We start from the raw sequence: 23,617 nt of genomic DNA, 5'->3' as shown, positions 1-23,617 counted from the left end.
CTAATTTTAGCCAGCATGTCTTCCAAATCTGTTCAAGCAAACGAAACCAGTTTGCCCCATATCTCACAATATTAAGAGCCCTTCCACTTACCTAATTTATTCATTTTCAAAGACTCTCGCTGCTGAAGAGGAAAGCGCCAAACAACAGCAGGAGAGAGGTTTTAGTATCTTGGAAGTTTTAGGAGAAAGTGCTTCACAAAAAGAATCTGACGTGAACGAAACAATAATTGCTATGAACAGAATACAAAACCAATACCATCAAACAAGGAACATTATGCTGGAGATCCATAACCTCATCATACACTCCTATAATTCGTTGAACAACACTGTAGATGGTGTTGGGAATGAAATTCAAACAGCGTTAATACTTTTAGACCGCTGGATGGTAGAGTTAGAACAAATAAACGCACATTCCATGGATAAAGTGAAAGAGATAATTAACACAAACCAAACAATTCACGATCAATTAGAAACAACGATGGATTTGATAATCACAGCGAAGGAGGATGCAACAAATGCAATAAAATTGTTTGATTCCCTGGCGTCAAAAGTTCTTACGTTACAAGCTAATATAACTTCTGTGACAAAGCTAGGAAAGAACGCCTACGATACAGCACGACAGCGGTATAACAATGCGTCAATTGTATTCAATGTGACGTCACATCTGGAGATACATACATCTAACAGTACTCCCAGCATTACAAAGGTATCGAAAATTGTTATTTTATTCCCACCTTTAAAACTTGATAAATAATCCACTCACTTTATTCCTCGTTGTCTTGCATTATTTGTCAGGAGGCGTCATTGCTTAAAATACTCGCCCAGGAGATACGTAGAAATGCCACGGACGTTCTTGAGGCCGTTCAGAAAGCTTCCGAAAAGTTCTCGGAGGATGTAAATAAAATCAACAATGCACTGAATCAATTGACAGTTCTTCAGGTATTCCGTGTTAAATTCCCTTAAACGTAGATAATTAAATATTCAATAAAAGGAACAATATAATTTTCACTTGAACCTATAAACAAACATTGGCCAGGAATGCCTAGCCTTGGAAGTTGCTCGTCATTGTGAAATGTCGTTGTTTTGATATCACTTCTACTCTCACAAGTAGAATCTAATACATTTCTTAAGGAACAAGTGGAAACTTTCCAACAACAAGCAAGAGATTATCATTCTGAAAGCAAAAACTACCGGGACGATGCATTGAGTGCAATAGATGAAGCCAAAAGTATCCAAGAACGGGCAAGCCAGATTCTTGACACAGTAGGAAACTATAAAACTGTAGTGCAACGAGCTGAAGAAACGTCCGAGATGGCTTTACAAGATGCGACTGAATTGACAGCTTTCTATCAATCGAAGATTGAATACGCGGGTAATGTTTCCCAGTCATTGCACTCGTCTTATAACTCCTCTCATTCCTTAGTTAGTCTGGCAAAAGAAATTGAAGAAAATGCCAGACGAGAAAAAGAGGTAAGTTGTTGAACTCGGCCATTTTTTCTTGAACATGCGCGTGCTGAAATTTAGAAGATTAGCCACTTTAGTTTCCGCAGAGTTGACACCTTTTTTCCTAAAAGTATTGGTAATATCACTGATGAAGTCATAGTACTAGATAAGTTGGGCAGATTTTCATCCATTTCTACTAGAATTCGGACAATTCTTGCTGAAATTAGTAAATTATATAAGTCGAGCAATTTGTACTCATGAAACCACCACCAAAAAAATCTGGCCTTAAGTAAATTTATCCTCATTTCACAGGCAATTTCCAATGCATTCGTGCTTGCTCAGAAACTGAAAAATGACACAGCGGATGAAAAAGCAGCTACGGTGGTCAGAAATCACCAAATGGTTCTGGATCATATCGAGAACCAGGTCACTCCGATTCACGAAAAATGCGCTGCAATTCAGCGAGATACGCGCGCCATTTTGGCGAACACAACAGCAACACACTCAGCGGCAGTAAACCTCTTGGAAAGAGTCAATAATGTTTCCAAAGAGGTGGATAAAACAAAAAGCAGCTACAATGCGTTACCATCACTGAACACAAAACCACTCGCGGGAATGATTTCTGATATCACGAGGATTCGAGATGATTTTCAAGCATTGAAGTTGAGTAGTTCAATAGAGAAATTACGTCAAGGGAAGAATGAACAACAAAAATGGCTTGACGAACATAAACCGCGAGTTTCTAAACTTCGGCAAGAAGTTGCAGCCATGCAAAATCTTATAAACTCCCTGAAAAATATTCCCTGTCACAAATAAACACTTTTTTGAAAATTTAAACATCACTTATCTAATAATGATAATAATACTGAAACATGTTAGGATAACAAAACATTATTTTAGCTCACAGGTGAATCCATCAGCAATTAAAAGTATGAACTATTTATTATCAACTGGAGCCCTGACTAAAAACTGTTCATTTTATTCACTTACTAAAAATATTTGATACAGGTATACAATATTCTATACAGGTATACGCTAAAAGATAAATTATTTTAATGTTAAAAATATTACAGGGGCCGGTTGTATGAAAGCCGGATAGCGGTAGTGTTTTTTTCAATCCGGCTTTAAAATCACCCGTTGTTTGCTATAACTTTGATTAAATCTTAGTATTCCTAAATCGAGTATCCTCTTTAATAATTGCTGGTTCCAAAAATGAAATTTTATCGCTTTTTCGAGCATTTTTAGAACAGTTGAAAAAATCACTATCCGGTGCCGGTGGATATCGCAACCGGCCCCAGCACTTTAATTTAATGCTTTAAAAATATTTTAATCAGCTAGGGACACTGGGACGATGCACTTTTAAATTGACGCATACTATAGAGACTGACGAAACTGTTTGGAAAACATCGGTACTGACTCGTCTGACTGGAATCTTCTCTAGTGTTACGCAAACGAATTACGGAAACGAATTGATAATTTTTTAAGCTTGTCAGTTGTCATTGTTGTAAATTGCAAATAAGTCTATCTTTTTATCCAAAAGGCTTCCTCTTCCTGTTGCCCCCAGTTCCGGTGTCCCTGATTTGACCATCGAGAAATTATAGATAAAATAAGATTTACAGTAGTTGTAAAAAAAGACATTATTCTGGTATTATATGCGATTCTTAGTAACATTTTGTATCACAGTATCAGCCTCGTATTTGCTTACCCTTTGTCCGGGACTTTGGTTTCAAAAACATATAATTCGGAAGTTAAAAGCCTTATCTTTCCGAGTGTGTAAAAATTTTGTTTATGAACTCAATAGTTTACGTACAATATCGTATTGAAGTTGGATACCCCTTTTTTTGATACACCCTGTATTGATCAACAATTGTCATTCTAACATTATACAATAATAATACAAAGTATCTAATTAGTTATACTGACCTAAAAATAACTGGACAGCAGGCTCTTTATTTTCGGAACTTCACGATCAATTCTTCTTTCTTGGAGCAAATAAAGAACAATCACAGGATTATTGGTTAAAATTTTACTCCTCTGTGAAGCAAAATCTGAATATTTTGTGTGTTTGTTGTCTTGAAAAGTATCTTGGTTTTATGTCGTTGTAAAAATGATACATAGCTTGTTCATTATCAATCATTCAGGGTATGTATAATTCGATACAATTTGTTATATCGTTTTATATATTTGATAGTGAAATCAGATACGTGATACTTGTCAGACCTTTTTACGTCGTTTAACCTGTCACGGTGAATACTATATGTTGGCTGTACGATTCCTGGTCACAAGAAATGAAAATCTAGGACCAGGATAGGGTGCAAAGCGGTCCTTCAAGGGCGTAAAAAGAGTATTGAGTTTTATAATGTATATAATAAAGATTTAAGATACAGTATTGCAAAACAGGTACCATAAATTCGACCATTGTATTTCAAGCACTTTCCATGGAAACACAGTCTGGGTCTCAGCCCAGCCCTTGTTATTTAATATTCTGAACTGTGTGTTAGTTGCACTAATGGTTACTACCCCTTTACCCCATTAACAACCTATCAAGTGGGGAAGTTACCATAATTTATCCAGGCTCTATATAGAAGTGGCTAAAGAAAGAACGCATGATAGGGTAATTGTAGAGGAGCAATGGAATCTTCCTAAGCACCCCAGGAATTCAACTTTGTACCTGGTGTTTTTTTTTACCAAATTTGACACACTATTGACATGTGATGCATTATTTGGTCAAGTACTAGTGATATATGTTAGTACTTTTCTTTTAATAAGTGATATATTTTTGGAAAAACATTGGAGAAGTGTCTTGGGACGTTCAGTATGTGATTATTTCTTTGAAGCTCAGGGAAAGGTCAGTATTCTTTGTCCTCTTCTTATAAAGGTTGTTATACTTTATCCCATTGTGGAGTGTTTTTTTTATTTAGGCAAATTCTCCTGAAGATATTCCTCCTGTTATTGCAACAGGATTCAGTTATTTAATCAGCATATTCAGAAATGATTTGTTCTTTGTTTCTGTTGTTGAAAGTGAAGGTTTGTAATAATTTAATAGCTCATCCACATATCCTGTCCTATGTACCTAATCCATACTCCACAGAAAACCTAATTTGGGAAGTCAGGTTGAAAGTCAGCAGATATTTGTTTCTTTGACCAATTTATAAAATTCTAATTTTTTTTTCTATTATTTTTTTAGTTGCACCACTCTTTGTGATTGAGTTTCTTCATAAAGTGGTTGACCTAATTGTGGAATATTTCTCAGACTGTTCAGAAACTATCATCAAAGACAACTGTGTTGTTGTATATGAGGTAATGGTGAACATGAGATGATTCTGAGCTAGCAGCTTGTGGATATCAGTTTTGTATAAAATGCAATGTTTTAAATCTTTAATCCCAACCTATCTATCTTTTCATAAGCATTGAAATTATTCTATATTTTCTCTGCAGTTGCTGGAGGAGATGCTCGATAATGGGTTTCCTTTAGCAACGGAATCCAATGTTTTAAAAGAACTTATCCGACCTCCAAGTATTGTCAGAAATGTCGTAAATAAAGTCACAGGAGACAGCAAGTAAGAATAGTCATTAGTGTTGGAATATTGATAGTAATTGGATTGTAGAATGCACTCACTAGTAATGTACTGCAGAAAACTTTGTCTTGTATGAATTAATTTGTGCACTTGGATGAGATTAAGTTCTGATTTCCACTCAGCTGGCATTTCATTTTTATATGTTACATATCAGACTAAAACATTAAATTCACTTGCATTCACATTAAATGCAAAAATTCAATGAAGGCTGTTTGCATATCTTGGCCAACTTTATCGCAACACATGAATAATTCTTAATAAAAATCTCATGGAAAAACATCCATTATTTCAAAACTCAGTTGAACTGGGGTCCCAAGAGAGAACAGTTTTTACTGATTAGGTCGCCCTGCTTAAATAAAGCTTATCCATCCATCTACCTAACCAAGGAACCATGGAAATCAGCCACAGAAATCAGCCACATAAATCAATCATAAAAAGTGTGTATTCATTGAAATACTGTAATTGTAAACATATTTTTCTTGTAGTCTAAGTAGCCATCTACCTACGGGTCAATTATCCAATGTTCCTTGGAGAAGAACTGGAGTGAAATATGCAAATAATGAAGTAAGCCCAGCAGTTAGCTCTAATTTGGTTGTATTTTCACTTAAGCAGTTACCTTAAGCGATACCTTATTTTTACAGATATATTTTGATGTTGCTGAGAGTATTGACGCCATTATAGATAAACAGGTAATGCTGAATGTTGATTTTTTTTTGTATGAGAAATCTGATCACTAACTGATATTAACTGTCCTAGGGAACAACAATATTTTCTGAAATTCAAGGAACAGTAAGTGCCCCATATATTGTGATTTAGATATTTTACTGCACAAACTTACTGCAAAGTTCAATCTTCTCATTGCATCTGTTTTGATGATCTAGATTGATTGCAACTGCAAATTATCTGGAATGCCAGGTAGGCACAGTTCCACTTGATTAGTTAACCTAGAGGCATTTCACACCTACCCACACAAGAATTTTGGCCTGCCTTTTCACAAAATAACATCTATTTTATTGTGCTTAAGATCTCAATATGTGTTTCATAAATCCAAGGGTGCTGGAGGATGTTAGTTTTCATCCATGCCTTCGTTTCAGGAGATGGGAGGTAGATATTCAATCAAGTACACTTTTCCATCTAGAGGCAACTTTTTTATTATTGAAGACGTTAGACTTTGGAATGTACGGTTGAACAATATTATCTGTGAAATGCCACACTGAAATACGATTTCCATGTGGGTAATTTTTCATTTTTAGTCTGAACGTATTCTGTCATTTGTTCCACCAGATGGACGTTTTCGATTGATATCATATAATGTTAGCACAGGGTAAGTTAGTGAACGTCTACAGACTTGTACAGAACCACAACGTGCATTCCAACTGTCGTGGATGTATCGTTTTGTGATTGTGATCGTGTTGCCGGAACATCAACAATCGTTTCATTGCGTTGGCCGTTTTCACACTAGAGACGCGTCTTCAATATTTTTTGTCTAGTATAAAGGCGGGACAACTAATCAGACGAATAAGTCTATGGAAACCCGCGCGAATAGATTACATTAGAATTTCTGGTTTATTTTATCACTGTCTCATTTTCCAGAATTATTCGTCTATGTGCCGTCCTCACTCGGGCAGACGCATTATCCATCTAGACGAACTATCGTTGGTTATGCGTCTCTGAGACGAAAAACTGAACATTAATCGTCTGGACGCATTATGCGTCTGTTGTCGGTCTTCACACTGAAGACGACCATTATTGTAGTGTCAAAACGGCCATTATAAAAGAAGTTTTATTTAAAAAACTCTTTCACCGATGATGTGATTTTTTAGAGTACATATGTTACCTTTGTACGGCAAGCCTCGAGTTCTTTTCCAAGAGGTAGGTTTGTGCTTTTTCTACTTTAACGCCCGTTTGCATTTGCAAATTTTGCTACGATTTTATGTGCGATTTTCATCTTTTGACAGATGGAAACGAGCAAAAAGTTACGAATGCTCTAATGTGTAGGTCTCCTTATTTCAACATCCGTAACTTATTCACTCATTTGCATCTATCAAAAGGAGAGAATCGCACATAAAATCGCAAGTGTAAACGGGCCTTCATACAGTGTATTTTAATCGAGGCTACCTTGCAGGTGCTGTTTATCACACCTAGTCTAAATAAATACCCAGGTTTGGAAACACTTTCACCTAATATGTATTAGCTACATTTAACGTACATGGTACTTTTAGGGAGGGACTGGAAGATTTGAGTTAACTGTAGGGACAAAACAAAATATGGGTAAAAACGTAAGTATTAGTTCGGTTACTATCACTTTTAAAATGTACTTCGGTCATCTCTTCCAAAACTAACCACTCGTCATTAGGGCACGTGTTGAGCACGGGTAGAGCACGTGCATCACGAACCCCCGATGATGGATCACTCTAATTTCGCGGAATATTTTGTAGGTGGAAAACGTTGTGGTGACCGTTCCTTTTCCAAAACAAGTTCTCAATGTTAACCTGTCCCAGAATGGTGGGTACATTGTGAGAATATGTAATCAGCTTCGGTTTTCTCAATTAGCCTGCGATTAGAGAATAGTTTTAGATACTGGTCGTTTAAAAGGAGTGATTTGTGTATCTGTATCTTTTGATTAATTGATTCTGATTCTGAGTACAAATACTGAAGAATTTGGCGTCGAATATTTCTGGAACAAGCATGAGTCATAAACGAAGTACCCAGCATATACAGTACACTGCATGCAAACACCCTCAATGCGATACATACAGTATGTTTGGAAAAATATTAGTGAACACGCCTTGCACTCCCTGGACGGAAAGTGTCTGCGTGTAATCTTAGAGAATAACCATTGCAATGTTGTGTTTCATTTTAGTTGGTACATATTCGTTTGATCCAATAAAGAAAGAACTTACTTGGGAGGTAAACATGTTTCTTTGGTTCAATTTTTGATGTTTTACGACATGTAACTGTCGTTATTTAATACCCAGCATGCAGATGTCAACCAGGGTGCACATCGTATTACTTGACTATTAAAAGTTGGTCGAGATTTATTTTACTCTTTGAGTGAATTTCTTTCTAGATTGGCAAATTACAAGCACAGAATCCTACACCAAGTATTAAAGGCAACGTAAGTTTTAGGTTGTGAACTTGTTTATTGACTGTGACGAAGGGGGATGAAGTAAGAAGATTTGAAAACTAACAAGTTCAACAAACCAAGAAATTGATTGAACTTCCTTCATGAAGTGGTTGTCGTGGTATACTTCGGTATACTTCCATTAATGGGTTATGATTTCTTTTAGATATCTTTACAAACTGGCGTCCCTCCTCCTGAAGAGAGTCCCACCATATTTGTGAGTATCTCTTCATTTTTGTTCTTAATTTATAATGTTAGCCAAGGATACTGATATAGTGATATACATTGGAGAGAAACAAGTCGTGGGATGTTTCCTTATCGCAGGGATCATCCTAAGGTCTCTCATTTTCCGAATCTGAAACCTGAATTTGACAGTTTTAAAAGATTAAGCTCGAGATATTGGATCCCCAAAAGGTGACTTGATTCAAATGCTCAGTGAAAATGCCTCAATTTCACACACTTTTCCTGCTGGCCATGTCCCACGTACCCTAGGCTCGTAACAGATCTTGAAGCAGCAAGAAATGGGCAGTAAGGCCGGAAGTTATCGCCATGCAAACTTTCGAAGAACTTAAGTCTATTGTTCGTCTCGTTCTAACACCACTTCTATTGGTTGTCTCTGCCTGGTCTGATTTTTTCAAACATTACGACAATTTTTTTTTCAGCTAAACTTTAAAATCAGTGCCTATGCTGCCTCAGGTTTGAAAGTTAGCAGGCTTGATATCTATGGAGAGGTAAAAAGAAATTCCCCTTTTTTGTATATTCATCCTTCAGAGGTATAGACCTCTTAGGCCGGTTGTTCGAAAGGCGTTTAGCTCAAACGGCGGATATGCTCAAAATGGAAAACAAAATGACTTAAAATATTTCGATGTAAATAGTTTGATTTTCAATGGAAGTACATATTTAATGCATAAGATGCAGATTTAGTCATTCACAAGATGTATGAGAGTATTTTTAAATTTTGGCTTACCACCGTTTAAGCTAAACGCCTTTTGAACAACCGGCCCCAGGTGTTATGTGCACGGCTTTTGTTACTAAAGTGATGCCTCGTGCCGAAAAGAATTGGAATTCAGGTGAATTGACTAACCTCATCCAGGCACTGTAATACAATTTGCAGTAAACTAAGTTATTTTTTATTTCTCACACAGTTAATAATTATTTGCTTCCCCCTCTATAGAAATACAAACCGTTCAAGGGAGTGAAATATTACACAACAGCTGGAAGATATCAGATAAGAACCTAATTAGAATATGCAATAAATAACAACAATATTTTTCACATAATTCACTTAAAGCTAGGCTTCTAAATTCAAAAATCTCAGCCGTCAAAAGTATAAATGAAGAAATAGTAAATTATAGGAAGGAATTTCTAGCGGGCGTTTTCTATCAGCTAGGTTGATTTCAATCATTCTTGCCAAAGAAAAAAAATACAATACTATAGGATCAGCTTACTTTTCCTTTGGTAAAATCTGGTTGAAATAAATAATTAAGCAGGTGCAAACTCGCGCAAAGCCCATTTTCCACTAGGCGAATTTATTCGCGCGAACAGATAAAAAATAGAAAGCGATTCTGCTTTTTCGCGCCGAAATTTTTCGCAAAACAATCACATCACTGGATTTCAGATATCGCTTCGCGTCGCGCGAATAAATTCGCCCAGTGGAGAACTGAAACAATAAATGAATCTCATTATGTCAGATGTTGAAATTGCATTAAAAGAAAACTCGAAATGTAAATCAACTTGGCTCATATGAACACCCCATAATTAGCATATATGCACGGAAATTATAATATTTTTAAAAACATTTCTCTGCAAAATTTTGCAACAATAGTATATTCGCCTGTTATTCAAGGTTAGCCAGCATTCTTGAACAAATTTATAAATTTATCTCGTTTTGACGAAGTTGAGAAAACGCGTGACGCTTCTAATTTTTTTACGGTAGCTATGTTACATTAGCTAGCTTTTAAATATTTGTTTTCTTATATGAATGATATTATAAATGCACTGCACCAGTTATTGGACTTTATTGTACAGAAATTCTTAGGGCTACTTTCCACTGTCGCGTTTTTTGTACGCGTAAAAATTTAAAATAATTTAAATAGTATACTTACGAAATCAAGGATTGAAAATATGCATAGGGTTGGATTCTGCTGATGATTTGGTGTTTTTCAGGCATAAAATTAATTATACAACAACTTAGAGAAAGTTTTATGCTTATAAGTGAGTGCTTGTACGTACGTGCAAAAAACGCGACAATGGAAACAGCCCTTAGGATAACTTAATTAAAGTTATACGTTGAAATTGAGATCGGCTAATGATATCCACACAAGCGTGCTAATTGTGAAACAGGCTGGTGTGTGAAATCGACATGTCATTGCTAATAAGCTATAATTTCGTGGTTTTGTTCTAAATTTTGGTTAGATTTCACTCACACTTCCTACCTAAAAACTTAAAGTTTCCCTAAGTTTTTAGCAGAGTGTCTGAATATTTATTTTTTATTTAATTCTGATGATGTAAACAAACGGTTTGCGATTGCCACCCGCACATTTGTTGCTATATGCTAAACTTGCGTGAATATAACCCAACCTGCAGCTATACACAACTATAGCACAGCTCGTTCTCAAGGTCTTCTTATACAGTAATTCCATGGAATCTCATATTCACGACGTTCGCTCGATGGTGGATTGGTTGCACCACCATAGTCTCTCATCTAGTCGAATACAGAGTTGGGTTGCGTTGGCAGTCTTACTTGGAGGAGTCCTATCAAATGTTTACTTGGTTTTGTACATCAGCGAGAAGTTCAGCAAGAAGCTGTGTGGAATGCGTGTAATAATATGTAATCAAGTATTTGCCAATCTACTCGGACTTTTTTCACATGCGTTTTTGCCTACACATAGCGCACGTTTGCAAGAATCGGGAACACAGCTGGATTACCTTTGTAAAATCATTCCCTCGCTTGGTTTTTTTGGCGTGACCGTATCGATTTCAAATCTAGCCTGTATATGTGTCGCGTACTACTACAGGAAAAAAAGCGGAGTGGTATTATCGCGTGGCAGTGCTTGCCTTATTGTGATAAATTTATGGTTCATCGCAATGCTTCTAACCACACCTTTAGCGGTCTCGCTGGATAGTATTGAGATAACATTTAACAACACGAACGCAAAAATGTGTGCGATAGTTTGGGAAAGTCAACGCTACGAAGATTTATACATGAAGTATATTCTTCTTTTTAAATTCCTACTGCCGTTTACAGTAATCTTCAGTATGTGTCTGAAAGTCGAGCTTCTCTTTGCAAAGTCCCGCAAAATTTCCCCCCGCTCTTTTTATCTACCTACCTGTCTGATTGACGTACTCGTGGCCACCTGTCTGCTCCTCCTTGTTTACTTCTATCCGCTTCACAACGCATGCGCAGGAAAACAGTCGTCTTCTGGCAAAGATTTGTTTAGCTCAACAACACCTCTCAGTATTGTCCGAGTATTAGAATTCATTGGTCTAGTCAATTGCACCATCATGCCAGTGGTTTTGAAGACGTGTACCGACGAATATTCTGACGCAAGTGATCTTGATGGAGGTTTTAACAAAGATGAAACTAAGTGTTCTTCTTTCTTGCCTTCAGCCAGCACCTGTTATGTCACGTATGAGAATACCGTAGACGATGACGATGACAAGACAATATTCACCCCCAATAATGTAAAAATATTAATTCATCTTTAATTTGTTGTACATAAAGCGTGAAGGTTCCTGAGATGAATGTGCTGGGGGCTTTGTTGGAAAATTCTACTCCAAACAGAATCTCGCACACAAACTTGCCAAGATGAACGTATTAGAAACGTTAAATACCGTGTTCATTCAAGTTTAATATTGTGGTATTAGTAAATAATGGGGGAAAATTTTAAAACGCATTCATCCATTCTTTCTATTAAATGTAGTATTTGCCTATTGAAAATAAAATCTTGATGTCACTTGATTCAAAAAAATTTATTTAGTTTTACCAGTGTTACCTAGTGTTTAAATTTAAAGTTTTAGAAGAATGAAAGCGTTGTTGACTCTGTTCGATTGTGGCACTCTATTCTATAGATTGCCTCCTGCTGATAATTTAATGTCAAGAGTTTTGGACCTGTAGTAACTCCAATACTGCATGAAACACCCAAATTCGCAGGTTTTCAAACAAAAAATGTTGAATATTAGATATATGTGGAGCTCACTGGGTTTCCGCCCCGTGTGGTCCCATGTCGTCGTCACGTGAGAAGCGTGAGGTCATTTCGGTCATTTCTTTGCATCTGTTTTTAAAATCCAAGATGGCGTCTCAATCGCAAGGGATTCAACAACTTTTAGCGGCAGAAAAGACGGCTGCAGAATTAGTAAGCGCCGCAAGAAAACGTAAGAAAATATTTCTCTGCCTCCTAAGATACTCCGGTGTTCAAATTTTTTCTATGTCTCAAGTTTTAGTCATACTGATTTCTAATCACATGAAGTCTGAGATTTTTGTCAAAAATATTTTATGGACAGGCAAAACGAAAAGGTTGAAGGAAGCCAAAGAGGAGGCACAAGCTGAAATTGAAAATTTTCGTAAAGAGCAGGAGAAGGAATTTCAAGATTATCAAAAAGACGTAAGTAGTTTCCTAACACTTAGTCGTTGATTCAAAATATAATAATTATTAATTATATAATACCTAAAAACTGTAGTTATAGACAATTCACGGTACAATTATAGAATAGTCTGCCAATAGTGCATTGTGTTAAAGATCTGTTAGAGGATCAATTTTAGAGTATAGAATTGCCCTGTTCTTTAAAAGTAGTATTTATTCTTGTTCTCTCGAGGTCCATTTCATGCATTAAGAAACATAAAACAAGGTACATTTATCTACTATAAGAGTGAAGACTATATGGCATTCACTGTTAAGAGTTGGGTTGGCAGGCTATTCTATAATTGCTCCAGGAAATAGCTGCAATCTTCTCATTGTTTCCACTTTAAAGCACTGAAGTTTGCATATTGTTTGCATATCTTCCTCTACGATTCTTATCCAGATGATATGCTATGAAATACTGATCAGATTAATTTCCATTCCCTATTCATTACTATTGTCAAGTGTTCACTTCTTTGGTTGTGGCATGAAATGTATGCGATGAAAATCCTTTATAATAACATGTATATAACGCGTGTTTTGATTGGTCAAAGCCTGTGTTTGGATGAGGCCATCCAAACACGGAAACCATTAGGTAATTTTATATTGCTTAAATATATTATCATCAGCTAACTGGCATTACAATTACTATCTAGCATATGGGATCCAAGGATGATTTTGTTCTTCAAGATGAGCAAGACACAAAAGCAAAACTTGCAGAAATTGAGAAAAGTGTTGAAGATAATAAAGATGAAGTGATTCAGCGTATTTTAGCATTGGTATATGAAATTAAGCCTGAATTACATCAAAATGTACGCTTGTAAACATCTCTAAGAATGACAATAATTATTTTTCAATGTTTTGGGTTTGCTTGGCAATTAGAACATTGATGTTATTAATTTTCTGATGGACTGTATGTATTCAGCTGCAAATCTAGTTAGTATTTACATTATTTCAAGATGATAGAGACAATTGGCATTTTTTTCTCCAATGTAAAAACAATATTGGTAGTAGATTGGTGGCTGATTACGGTTTATACAGCAATTGCTAATGTAACATGGCTTTTAAATCATACACTTTTCATTAATTAAACCATGCTGTAGTATGCCCATCACAAAACAGACAAACATATTTATCAAAGAACTAATAAAGAGATGTAAAAGCAAGTTGCTTTGTTAGTACTTGTTTAAATACTGGCTGTGCTAAGTGTATTAAAATACCTAAATATCCTTCTTAAATTGCCATCAGTAGACGTGCAAGGTAGATTGGCAATATCTAAAGACACAGCTCAATATCTGGTAGTTTACAATTTTAAAGCTGAACAAGGTACGATGGTGGACTAGCAAATGGTCGTGGGTTCAATTCCCATCGTGGTCGAGCTAATGTTTCAGCTTGCAAGCTTGGTTACTCCGAGTAGCATCCTCACAATATTAAATTATATACCTGAGTCATATGCATCATCGCTATCACTTGGAAAACTTGTCGACGAAAAACGACAATTTTGTTTTAGAAGATCCAATTTGGTATCAGAATGGATGCGCTGTTTTGGATATCATTCCATGAACTCACGAACGATGCAGACCCAGCGAAACTACCATCACCACTTGTCAGTGGAGGAATCTCTTTTTCCTCTTTCATTTCGAATGGAATTATGGAAGGCTGAAGAAATCTGATTACCAAGAAAACTTATGACAGGCGAATTCAACACAAACATTCACAACTCCCTCCGGATCAAACTACTCTGGATAATTTTCTGGAATAATTAAATGGGAAATAATAGAAAGAATGGCATGATTATGAGCATTTTTAGCGCAATAGTTGAAAATTAAGTTGTTATGAAATAATGAAAATACCAGCCCCACAGAAAAAACTCAACAGCCTTGCAGAGTTGCGGGCGTGAAAAACACGCCACAAACTGACGCTGCCAGGCGTATAGCAGCAACAATTAGTTAAAATTAATAATTTCACTCGGCATACCGCTCAAAATTAATTCATTTCACCTTTATTCTTTAGATTATGTTGTGAACTAAGTTTTGAACTGTATTTGGTGAAACACCAAACAAAGGAGTTATTACAAAATATAATGCGGCTATCAACAATGTTATAATGTCAACGCCATTATAACTGAAATGAAAACAAAAGAAGCTTCGATTCAAGTGTCATTTTCTTCTCGGCGTATCCCGAGAAATCTTTCCATTTCCACAATATTTTGAGATTATACAGTAAACAAGCTTTGTGGATGCTTTTCAGGTTTGCAAAACATTTTTAATGCTGAAAATTTTAGTGCTGTTGCATGAAGATATAACTGAGGTTTTGTCTTTTGAGCATATATTACGCGACATAGAAAAATATTTCCTCTTAATAAACAAGGGTAGAACCAAAGGTAAAGATCTTGGGTACGAGGTTGGGGTAGAACACCATTGTAGACCACAGATAATGACGGAAATTGCAATAAATTATGGATCTGTTATAGAAACAGGCAATTTGTTCGGTTGTTCCTGTCTTAAAAACAGTCATCTGTCAATCTCGTTCCCCGAGCCCGCGATTCCTCTGGCGAGAAAACGAAGGCTCTGGGATAATCCAAACCAGAAATGATTCTGATTGGTTAACCGTTCACGCCGTTTTAATTTTGAAATACAAAAAACCGTTACAAATCGCAAGCCAGGATTTCTGGCTTCCGGTTTGGATTATCCCAGAGCCTTCGTTTTCTCGCCAGAGGAATCGCGGGCTCGGGGAACGAGATTGGTCATCTGTCTGAGGCAATGTTAATCTCGCTATCCCCAGTCCTCTACTGCTACCTCCAAACCGTCAAATACTCAGTGAAAACAAATGTTTTGAGCAATTACGATTCATTACTAAAAAATGCACGCCAATTATGGACAAGTATTGTATAATCAAATACTATATGTAGACCTGGTTGCCTTTTAGGCCTTAGCTCTACATCGCAAGAAATATCGATATGCTATATGTAGATTAAAGTTATACACAGCAAGAGGTACAATGCTGTAGTTGTGTCTTGTATAGCGGTTATATACTAAATTGCTCAGTTCATCTTCATCGGATCCAGCTGGTCATCATTTCCCTGCACAATCCGGTCTTCTACCACCCTGACGTTTGCATAGAATTTTACGAAGTAGCTTCGTTAGTTTGCCGTCTTTCATGTCTCCAAATGATGCTCCTTTGTCGTGGTCGCTGGATGTATCCAGCTTTTTCACATCGCCTATGACTATGTTTATTTTTTGGAAAAGAAAAATTAAACATTCTCCAAATTTTGAGTGTTCAGTTGATGTTTTTAGGCATAGCTATAGGCATATATAGCCGGTAGATCAAGTAAGGCGTTAGCCATCATTTAATTAAGAAGTATAATTTTATGACTGTCATATATTGAATAAATTCGCTGAAAATTCTATTTATTTTGCACCTTAAATTTGATGTATTGTGAACGAACTGAAATGTTTATTTACCGTAACGTGAATCTTTTGCCACCTTTGCCTGGATTACACAGATACAAATCACCAAAACGAAAATAATTAGTGTGGTCTTTGCCATCGTTCTATAATAAATACCATACATAATTTAAGACATTTACTGTTTTATAGCGTCAGGACAACTCTCTCTGTGAAGAAATTGAGCTATACTATCCGTACCTAATTTGTGAACTAACAAAATAGACTATATTACATACATATATGATTCGCCAATTTTTCGCCGACACAGACTAAATTTTAGGGTGTTGCTGTTAGGGTGGATTTCCACTTAACTGAGAGAAGCAGTTCGCTAGCGAAGTATTTGCATATTTTCTTTGAATTGAAAACAGTCTAGTTGAACTAATTTATTTATGCTGTTAAAATTCTAAAGAAACGATGCAAATATTTCGCTAGCGAACTACAGGGTGTCTCAAAAAACCCGAAAACTATTGAAATCACCCATAACAATGTAATTGTTAGAGTTTGAATGCCTAAGCACCCTGTTGGGACCCACAGGTGTATAAGTGTGTGCCATAAGCATTTTTTTGTGCATGCATGTGATGCAGTAAAATTTGTTTGTACGCAAAAATGATATTTACAGTTTACAAATATAGATAAGAATATTTAGATGTGCATCTCAAGGACCATGACCTTCGCCATCACCCCTTTCTCTAGCAACACAAGGCATTTAGCATTTTATAAGTTGCATTAAATCCCCACGGGCTAAAATTCGTGAACACTGCATTCAAAGTTTAACAATGAGTGATTTCAATAGTTTTCGTTTTTTTTGAGACACCCTATTTTTCCCATGGTCATTATCTATCGAATTGCATTTGATGCGACCAAAATGCGACGTATAACCTAGACCTCAAGGTCTGTTCACTTCTGTTCACACGATCCAATTTTGTTGGATCCAATTCACTTCTGACGTATAATGAAATATAGTTGGCTATTGGTGAAGCCGTAGTACATTGGTTTCAGTGGATTTGCTGCTGATATACATTACAAGACAACAGCCTAAACATCCATCAGAATGAGCAATTGGTTTAATTGTTTTGCGTGGGCTAACTGTTAACTGGCTCCGTGCAGCAATCAATTCTTTATTCTCGCCTCCTAAGCTACCATAAGAGTTTTTTTATTACATTACTGTCATCCGGAATTGGATGTTTTCTCACGGTCTCAGCTAGCGAAAAAATCCACATAATATGACCGTCATAAAAAATAGGTACGAGCGCGTACATGTGGCTACTGAACGTAACAGTTGCATCAAAGTGGAATAAACTTTATAAAGTTTAAACCTTACCATTACCTTTCGTAAAATATACTTTTATTGGATATTTTTGCTCCAAAACAATTTTTGCCGATTGGTATTCAAATGAATCGAATGGCAAGAAATAGATAAAATCCAATTACAGCCGGATTTGGTCCAGTCGGGTTTGCGCAGACACCGCGGTAAAATTGAAAAATATTTAGCCGCAATTCTCAATACTTAGGCTTCAAACTTGATGACAAAAAATATTCATAGATACTACACAAAAGTATGTCTTGCACAAAAGATTTAAAGCAATTAATAACCATGTGTATACTTTAAGCCTCAAAATGGCCATTTCACAGCGGTCAGATGTGTATGATGAGCTGTCAAAAGATTGCAGAATGCGTATTCAGAACTTTTTAAAGTTATTCAGTAGTTTTCTCTTTGATAGCGATACAGCAATGCACAATAGACCTTTTTCATAATGACGTCAAACGCGGAAAGTGTGCTGTTACACGAAGTTTGATTGGCTGGATAGTTTTGTGGAGCCAATCAAATTTCGTGTAACATCAAACTTTCCGCGTTTGACGTCATTATAAGAAAGGTCTATTGTGAACCAGTGATCAGATTTTCGGGTTGAAACTTCATAAACACCAATTTCTGCGGTGTTGTTTGCGCATCGCATGTTTCGGATTTTACTAGACAAAGACTGCAGACTGCAGTTCATATTCATTTAAAACGATAACGCACAAAAAATGTGTAAGATACGCAGACAGTTCGTTGTATTTCCAAAAATATAAGTTCAAACGTCAAAATGTAAACAAAGCGTTTGTTTAGTTGCGAATGGATATCATCTTCAAGTTGTATTTTCAAGTATCACTACCAAGAACCGTTTTATACTAGCTTCAATAGTTTGAAAACCCCGTTTTCTAGTTAGGAACAATTTGTTAATGCTCCCCCACCCCCTCACTAACGATTTTTTAAAAAATATTTTTTAAATAATTTATACGCGCCCCGCCATAATACAATTCGTTTTTACTAAACTCGTCCATTGGTCTCTCATGCTGTTTAGCCTGTTTTACCCTAGTTTCCTCCGCAGGAAATCTGTTTGGTAACTGGTAAGCACTAAGCAAATAGAAACATGGTAAAGATCATCCTCTTCCCCAGGATGGATGGGTAAAGATTTGCTTTAACCCAGGGTGAAGCGCCCATCTCGCGGGCTCAGGTTAGCCTGATTTAGGCAGGATGACTGGTGACTGGTCTGGAACACTGAGCTATATAATAATTCCTGGAGGACCGGCTCCTGGCCAGAAAGTGAAGCAAAAAACATGGCGGATTTCGGCGTTTGCTGACGCCACATGGTCCCCTTTGCCCATGGTAATTACCACTGACATACCGCGATACAAAGTCAAAAACGTGTCCATCACCCTCCCGATTTTTATGAAAATATTTTCGGTTTTCGGTATTGTTTTCGGCATATATTTTCTCCGCATTTCATCTAAAGTCTCTTTTTCACTGTTCAACAAGTTATATGGAGAAGTGGTTTCTTGCTCTACTTATGATGCTGTGAATGGCCTAATTCATCTATCGGGATATTAATTTTTACCTCAGGTAAGCCGGTTTTCACAACATTTTCGTTTTTCGCCTTTGGTATAGACTATAGACAACTACCAAAGCGTCTGTTGCAGTAATTCCTTTGAAATTAATGTTAAAAACGGCAAATATGCTTCAGCCTTTTTGATCAATGGTACATGACTTAGTTACGCTATGAAAAGCTATATTTTATGAAAAAGGATCAATAGCTGATCTTTTAAGTTTTGGCTATGTTGTTTTTTTTATTAGAACTCTTATGGGATTTGAAAATGTCAGGCACTGGAGCTTTCACTCATATTTAATGCCAATTCATGAGTATTTTCATTCAAACAATTAAGATAAATCAATATTCAATCCTCCCAGTAAATCTACTAGTCTCTCTATTGATCCTTAGTCTATTTTAGATGAATTTAAAACATTAAACATGATGACTGTGTGAGTGCTGATACAAAATATTTCACTGTTAGATTTCAACAGTGTTTGTTAAAAGTCCAGTATGTTATCTTGTTTGCCAAGTCATGGCTTAATAGACTTTCTTGGCATCTTGCACCTTGTTAATCAAGCTACAAGCTTGATTCAAGCTTGTTAATTTGCAATGATTTCTACTCCTCTCTGGTTCTGTCCTCTGGGTGTACTCTGTTGAGTACAGTTAAACTTGGTCTGATCTCTCTTTTTTAGGATAAAGAGGTTATGGAATTTGGGGATGGCTTTTTGCAAATTATTGGAACATTAAACTGTTGATTTTACCATGTTGACTTTGTTAGTTATAGTTACAATAGTTATCTGAATGAAAAATAAATTTATACAGACATGCATTGACTGAGCAGTTTGTTTTCAATTTGCTGCAACTTTTATAATTTTCTGGACAGTTTTACCCTCCCTACCATTACAAGGAATATTATCACAGGGTTAATCAGGAATTGAAGGTTAATAGATTATAGACTAATGGAGGAATGAATAGGCTCAGTTGCATTTTCATTAATTCATAAGACATTTGTTGATAGCACAACTAGTACCATAATCTTCTTGGTACCATATATAATCAAATTTTTGTTATTTACCATAGCCTTTCTTTGCATTATTTGGAATATGATTCCACTCAAATTCTTGAGTCAAGCAGGGAACCATTTGAAAGTGCATTACTTGGGATACAGTACTTAAGATATGGGTAACTTATAGCTATAATGACCTAAATGAAAATATCCTATGCGAATATATCTTGAAATACTATTACTAATCAGCCACCCAGCATTTTGCATGAGGTTTGGCCTTTGTTTCCTTGGTTATGCATGGGCTGATATGCATAAGCATGATGTTCTAAGGAAAACATCACATAACCACATATTTTCTGCCGGTAACCTTTAGTCGGCGATTGATCCGAAAGATATCGAAATTTCCGACAAGACTCGAAAAATTTCAAGTATTTTAAAAATTTTACACAGAAAATACATGTATGTATGAATAATGAAAATAAATAAATAAAATAACCTGTCAGCTAATCGTATAAAAATCCTTCGTCCACATTTTTTTTGCGTTTTATATTTATTATTTCTGCATTGGCAAACAGCGTCAACGACTTGTATATAACTGAAATAACGCCTTATTGCAAGCCTTTGTAGCAGAAAAATAAATCGAAAATACAAACAACAAGGTTTCACGGCAAAACCAAAAAAATATTCATACAAAACCAGGGGGGAGCATTCTCTTGTAGCGGGCTCATATTTGAGCCTGGTCAGTGGTAATTACCATGGGCAAAGGGGACCATGTGGCGTCAGCAAAGCTTCTGCGCAAGCGCAGAAGGGCGAAGTCCGCCATGTTTTTTGCTTCACTTTTTCAGAAAAAAACATTAGGAGCCGGTCCTCCAGGAATTATTATATAGCTCAGTGGTCTGGAACTGCAGGATCAATGCGACAGCATGAATCACAGTTTGAATGGCTTGGACTACCTCATCCGAATGGGAAAGATGGGATCCAGAACAACACGTTATTTGTCCGTACGATGCCTCACATCGCATAACAGCAGCAAGATTTCAAAGACATCTTGTAAAATGTCGTAAAGTAGGTATCAAAATTTAAAAAAAATACTTATAATTGTAGCAATTTTGCACGTGTTTAATCGGGGGCCCGGGGCAGTTCCCAGCATCGTACACAGAGTTTTCCTTCGTATGAACAGTAATTTCACAAAGTTAATAGCAAATAAAAGTTGCATCATTTGCATGTCTGATATCTCTGTGATGCAATACAATATACTTTCCACAATATGCCTATAAAAACTCATTTTTGTATCATCCCACATACCTCCATATCCTCTAGATATAGAGTTTGCATAAATTTGTCATTTTCAAAAAGAGATTGAGAAGTTATATAATAGCCTCATGATCATTACTGCGAAGTTTTTGTTCTTTCAACATGTTGAAGCAGCTATTTATAAAAAGGATACATATATAAAGACATCACATCCTATTATTGGAAATTATATGGATTGTATTCCCCACTGGTACCACACATTTTAAACAATTGTATGGATAGTAATTTTGCATCATTGTTTATTTTAAGAATTACCCGAATAAAGACTTTGTAAGTTGTCCATTTAATGCCACACATCAAATTCTAAGGCCTCATCTCAGAAGTCACATTTGCCAATGTCCTGATAAGGTATACTTTAAGTGCATTTTTGTTGTTAACAATTGATAATATTCATTGCATGCAGTAGGGCAGACTGGGCAGTGAAATGTAATTTTAATCCTAATTTTTGGATCTATTGGTAATATTTCCTTTTAGTGATATGGTTTGGAACTTGGTCAAATAGGGCATTTATTTAGGTCTACAGCAAAATTAATAATCAACAATCAGCTATTATATGTCCATGATATACCCACTCATTTTAATGCATAGTTTCTTCATTTATAGAATGTTGTTGAAGCATCAATGAGCGGTGAGTATCCTGTAAATAACTGTTTTCAGAGGAATTTTTCCCCTCAGTATACATAATTTTCCTTGCAAAATTATGAATTAGGGAGATATTAAACCCTGCTTAGTAATATTGTTGATAGCAATGCAAAATAATAGGCTGGAAACCTAGAGGATATGACACATAACACAAACTTCTCCATAATTAATAGCCACTATATGTTTAAAGATTTTTTGTTGCCGACATTTTTATCAGAATGTTACAAAGATGTGGAGACACTGGATAAACTAAAAGGAAATACATCAGTTCCTCCATACAATAACCCAGGCTTGAATGATGTTGGCGATGAAGATTGGGATAGAGGTTAGTATAATTTTTTTTAAGATTAAATTGTTGAATGTCATTGCACATATATCTACTTCTTGCTATAGGGGATTAAAACTGTAAACTCACATTTACTAATGATATTATTTATTACTTCAAATGCTGTGAACAGCATTTTATTATATTATTTTATTATATTATTTTATCTGTGCCTGTTCATCTTTTAGAAATAGCTGAAGATCAACAAATCTTTTATGAGGTAGCATCAGGTGTTCAGAACAGCTGGGGATCAAATAAACCGACACAATTTGAACAAAGAAGGTAAAATAGACATTCCTCACCACAGGACCATGTTTTTTCAGTTTGGCACCTGTTTTCACCCATCAGCTAGCATAACATTTTGCCCCAAATGCGATTATAGTACCTTATTATAAATTCTTACTAAGGTATACTTTTTGGTACACAGCTTAATGGGTCTTAATCGGCAAGCATTAAAGAGACAAGTTAAGCAAAAAGCACTGGAGGAACAGTGAGTAAAACAGTTTCCCTTCTATAGAAACGTTCTTTACATCATAATTGCAGAAAAATGTTAAAATTATCGAGTTCAAATTATCACACATATTTGGGCTGCTTATGATCATAATATTATTCCTTTATTATTTGTTATAATAAATTATTGAGCCTTATCATTTGATGATTTATGATTGCTTATAACAGGGGCAACCAGAGGTGGACATGATACTGGAAGGTTTTTTACCCATGTTTGTTCACAGCAGCTTATTGTTGGGCCTTGGTGATTAAAGTTAAAATTACGTTTCAATGGTTTTATTACTGTACGTGCTGAAGAGAATGAATGAACCAGGTGAGAAGGAGATTATGAAACTGACTTGCAGCAATTAAAGCAAAAATATATCTCCCTTGGCCTTGGCTTTGACTAAAAGTAGATGAAAATACATTGGGAGTTTTGCACATTGAAGGTGTTTTATGTGTTAGGTGTTAGACTGGGTTTTATTTTTAGTTCATTTTATTGCATGTTATGTTGTGTAAATACGTGTTTATTTGACAACTGATTGTAATATTGCCAATATTGGTTATTTTAAAAAGCTAATAAATTGCGCAAAGACCATATGCAAAGCACAATGTCAATAATCCGAGATTTCATTATCTCTCTTCAGTATTTCTTAGTTTTCCAAGGTTTTCTATGTAAGGTTACGTTTTTATTATATTGGGGGTGCCTATCCATAGGTTACAATTTCTATGAAACTTTCATAATTACAAAAAAAGAAGAATAAGAAAAAAAAAATAGT

The 23,617-nt window shown here is 35.9% G+C and overlaps 4 protein-coding genes and 1 long non-coding RNA gene across 6 annotated transcripts; 4 read left to right on the top strand and 1 right to left on the bottom strand.

The window, feature by feature from the left end:
- The first annotated feature begins 116 nt into the window (after positions 1-116).
- Positions 117-2,259, top strand: LOC114519027. The gene is made up of 3 exons (XM_028539082.1): positions 117-706; positions 796-1,470; positions 1,756-2,259. The coding sequence occupies exons 2-3, from the start codon at positions 1,312-1,314 to the stop codon at positions 2,257-2,259; spliced, it is 663 nt and encodes a 220-aa protein (XP_028394883.1). The 5' UTR covers positions 117-706; positions 796-1,311.
- Positions 2,260-3,417: 1,158 nt separating this feature from the next.
- LOC114518790 (AP-3 complex subunit mu-1-like) lies at positions 3,418-10,059 on the top strand. Of its 2 annotated transcripts, none has more exons than XM_028538777.1 (19): positions 3,418-3,585; positions 4,213-4,291; positions 4,365-4,470; positions 4,631-4,743; positions 4,882-5,003; positions 5,507-5,585; positions 5,663-5,710; positions 5,778-5,810; positions 5,903-5,936; positions 6,046-6,125; positions 6,275-6,345; positions 6,845-6,893; positions 7,244-7,300; positions 7,460-7,526; positions 7,885-7,931; positions 8,092-8,139; positions 8,312-8,362; positions 8,808-8,876; positions 9,320-10,059. In XM_028538777.1, the coding sequence occupies exons 1-19, from the start codon at positions 3,551-3,553 to the stop codon at positions 9,383-9,385; spliced, it is 1,254 nt and encodes a 417-aa protein (XP_028394578.1). In that variant the 5' UTR covers positions 3,418-3,550; the 3' UTR covers positions 9,386-10,059. The 2 variants fall into 2 exon arrangements, with proteins under 2 accessions (XP_028394578.1, XP_028394579.1); XM_028538778.1 differs by lacking the exon at positions 3,418-3,585 and adding an exon at positions 4,039-4,052 and having other exon boundaries at positions 9,320-10,058.
- A 2,368-nt stretch (positions 10,060-12,427) lies between these two features.
- Positions 12,428-13,942, top strand: LOC114518792 (V-type proton ATPase subunit G-like). The gene is made up of 3 exons (XM_028538781.1): positions 12,428-12,519; positions 12,649-12,749; positions 13,421-13,942. The coding sequence occupies exons 1-3, from the start codon at positions 12,438-12,440 to the stop codon at positions 13,586-13,588; spliced, it is 351 nt and encodes a 116-aa protein (XP_028394582.1). The 5' UTR covers positions 12,428-12,437; the 3' UTR covers positions 13,589-13,942.
- Positions 13,943-15,774: 1,832 nt separating this feature from the next.
- Positions 15,775-16,520, bottom strand: LOC114518793. Its single transcript, XR_003686528.1, has 3 exons — positions 16,450-16,520; positions 16,229-16,317; positions 15,775-15,990 (listed from the first exon to the last, which is right to left on the bottom strand). It is a non-coding gene; the product is annotated as an uncharacterized LOC114518793 (long non-coding RNA).
- A 4,446-nt stretch (positions 16,521-20,966) lies between these two features.
- Positions 20,967-23,459, top strand: LOC114518791 (gametocyte-specific factor 1-like). The gene is made up of 7 exons (XM_028538779.1): positions 20,967-21,133; positions 21,632-21,730; positions 21,986-22,010; positions 22,242-22,349; positions 22,538-22,631; positions 22,777-22,839; positions 23,028-23,459. Exons 1-7 carry the CDS (start codon positions 21,008-21,010, stop codon positions 23,047-23,049), a joined length of 537 nt encoding a protein of 178 aa, XP_028394580.1. The 5' UTR covers positions 20,967-21,007; the 3' UTR covers positions 23,050-23,459.
- Positions 23,460-23,617: the final 158 nt, after the last annotated feature.

This window comes from Dendronephthya gigantea, unplaced genomic scaffold, assembly GCF_004324835.1.
Source record: "Dendronephthya gigantea isolate DGI-Jeju-01 unplaced genomic scaffold, DenGig_1.0 000012F, whole genome shotgun sequence".
NCBI lineage: Eukaryota > Metazoa > Cnidaria > Anthozoa > Malacalcyonacea > Nephtheidae > Dendronephthya > Dendronephthya gigantea.
This window is presented reverse-complemented; position numbering and strand designations above follow the sequence as displayed.

Coding starts and splice junctions, on each gene's coding strand:
- LOC114519027 (XM_028539082.1), top strand. CDS start 1,312: ATGGCTTTACAAGATGCGACTGAATTGACAGCTTTCTATCAATCGAAG. Junction 1,471..1,755: donor ATGCCAGACGAGAAAAAGAG/GTAAGTTGTTGA, acceptor CTCATTTCACAG/GCAATTTCCAATGCATTCGT.
- LOC114518790 (XM_028538777.1), top strand. CDS start 3,551: ATGATACATAGCTTGTTCATTATCAATCATTCAGG. Junction 4,292..4,364: donor TCTTTGAAGCTCAGGGAAAG/GTCAGTATTCTT, acceptor TTTTTTATTTAG/GCAAATTCTCCTGAAGATAT. Junction 5,586..5,662: donor TGAAATATGCAAATAATGAA/GTAAGCCCAGCA, acceptor TTATTTTTACAG/ATATATTTTGATGTTGCTGA.
- LOC114518792 (XM_028538781.1), top strand. CDS start 12,438: ATGGCGTCTCAATCGCAAGGGATTCAACAACTTTTAGCGGCAGAAAAG. Junction 12,520..12,648: donor AGTAAGCGCCGCAAGAAAAC/GTAAGAAAATAT, acceptor TTTTATGGACAG/GCAAAACGAAAAGGTTGAAG. Junction 12,750..13,420: donor TTCAAGATTATCAAAAAGAC/GTAAGTAGTTTC, acceptor ATTACTATCTAG/CATATGGGATCCAAGGATGA.
- LOC114518791 (XM_028538779.1), top strand. CDS start 21,008: ATGGCTTGGACTACCTCATCCGAATGGGAAAGATGGGATCCAGAACAA. Junction 22,011..22,241: donor TGTTGAAGCATCAATGAGCG/GTGAGTATCCTG, acceptor CATTTTTATCAG/AATGTTACAAAGATGTGGAG. Junction 22,632..22,776: donor ACACAATTTGAACAAAGAAG/GTAAAATAGACA, acceptor TTTGGTACACAG/CTTAATGGGTCTTAATCGGC.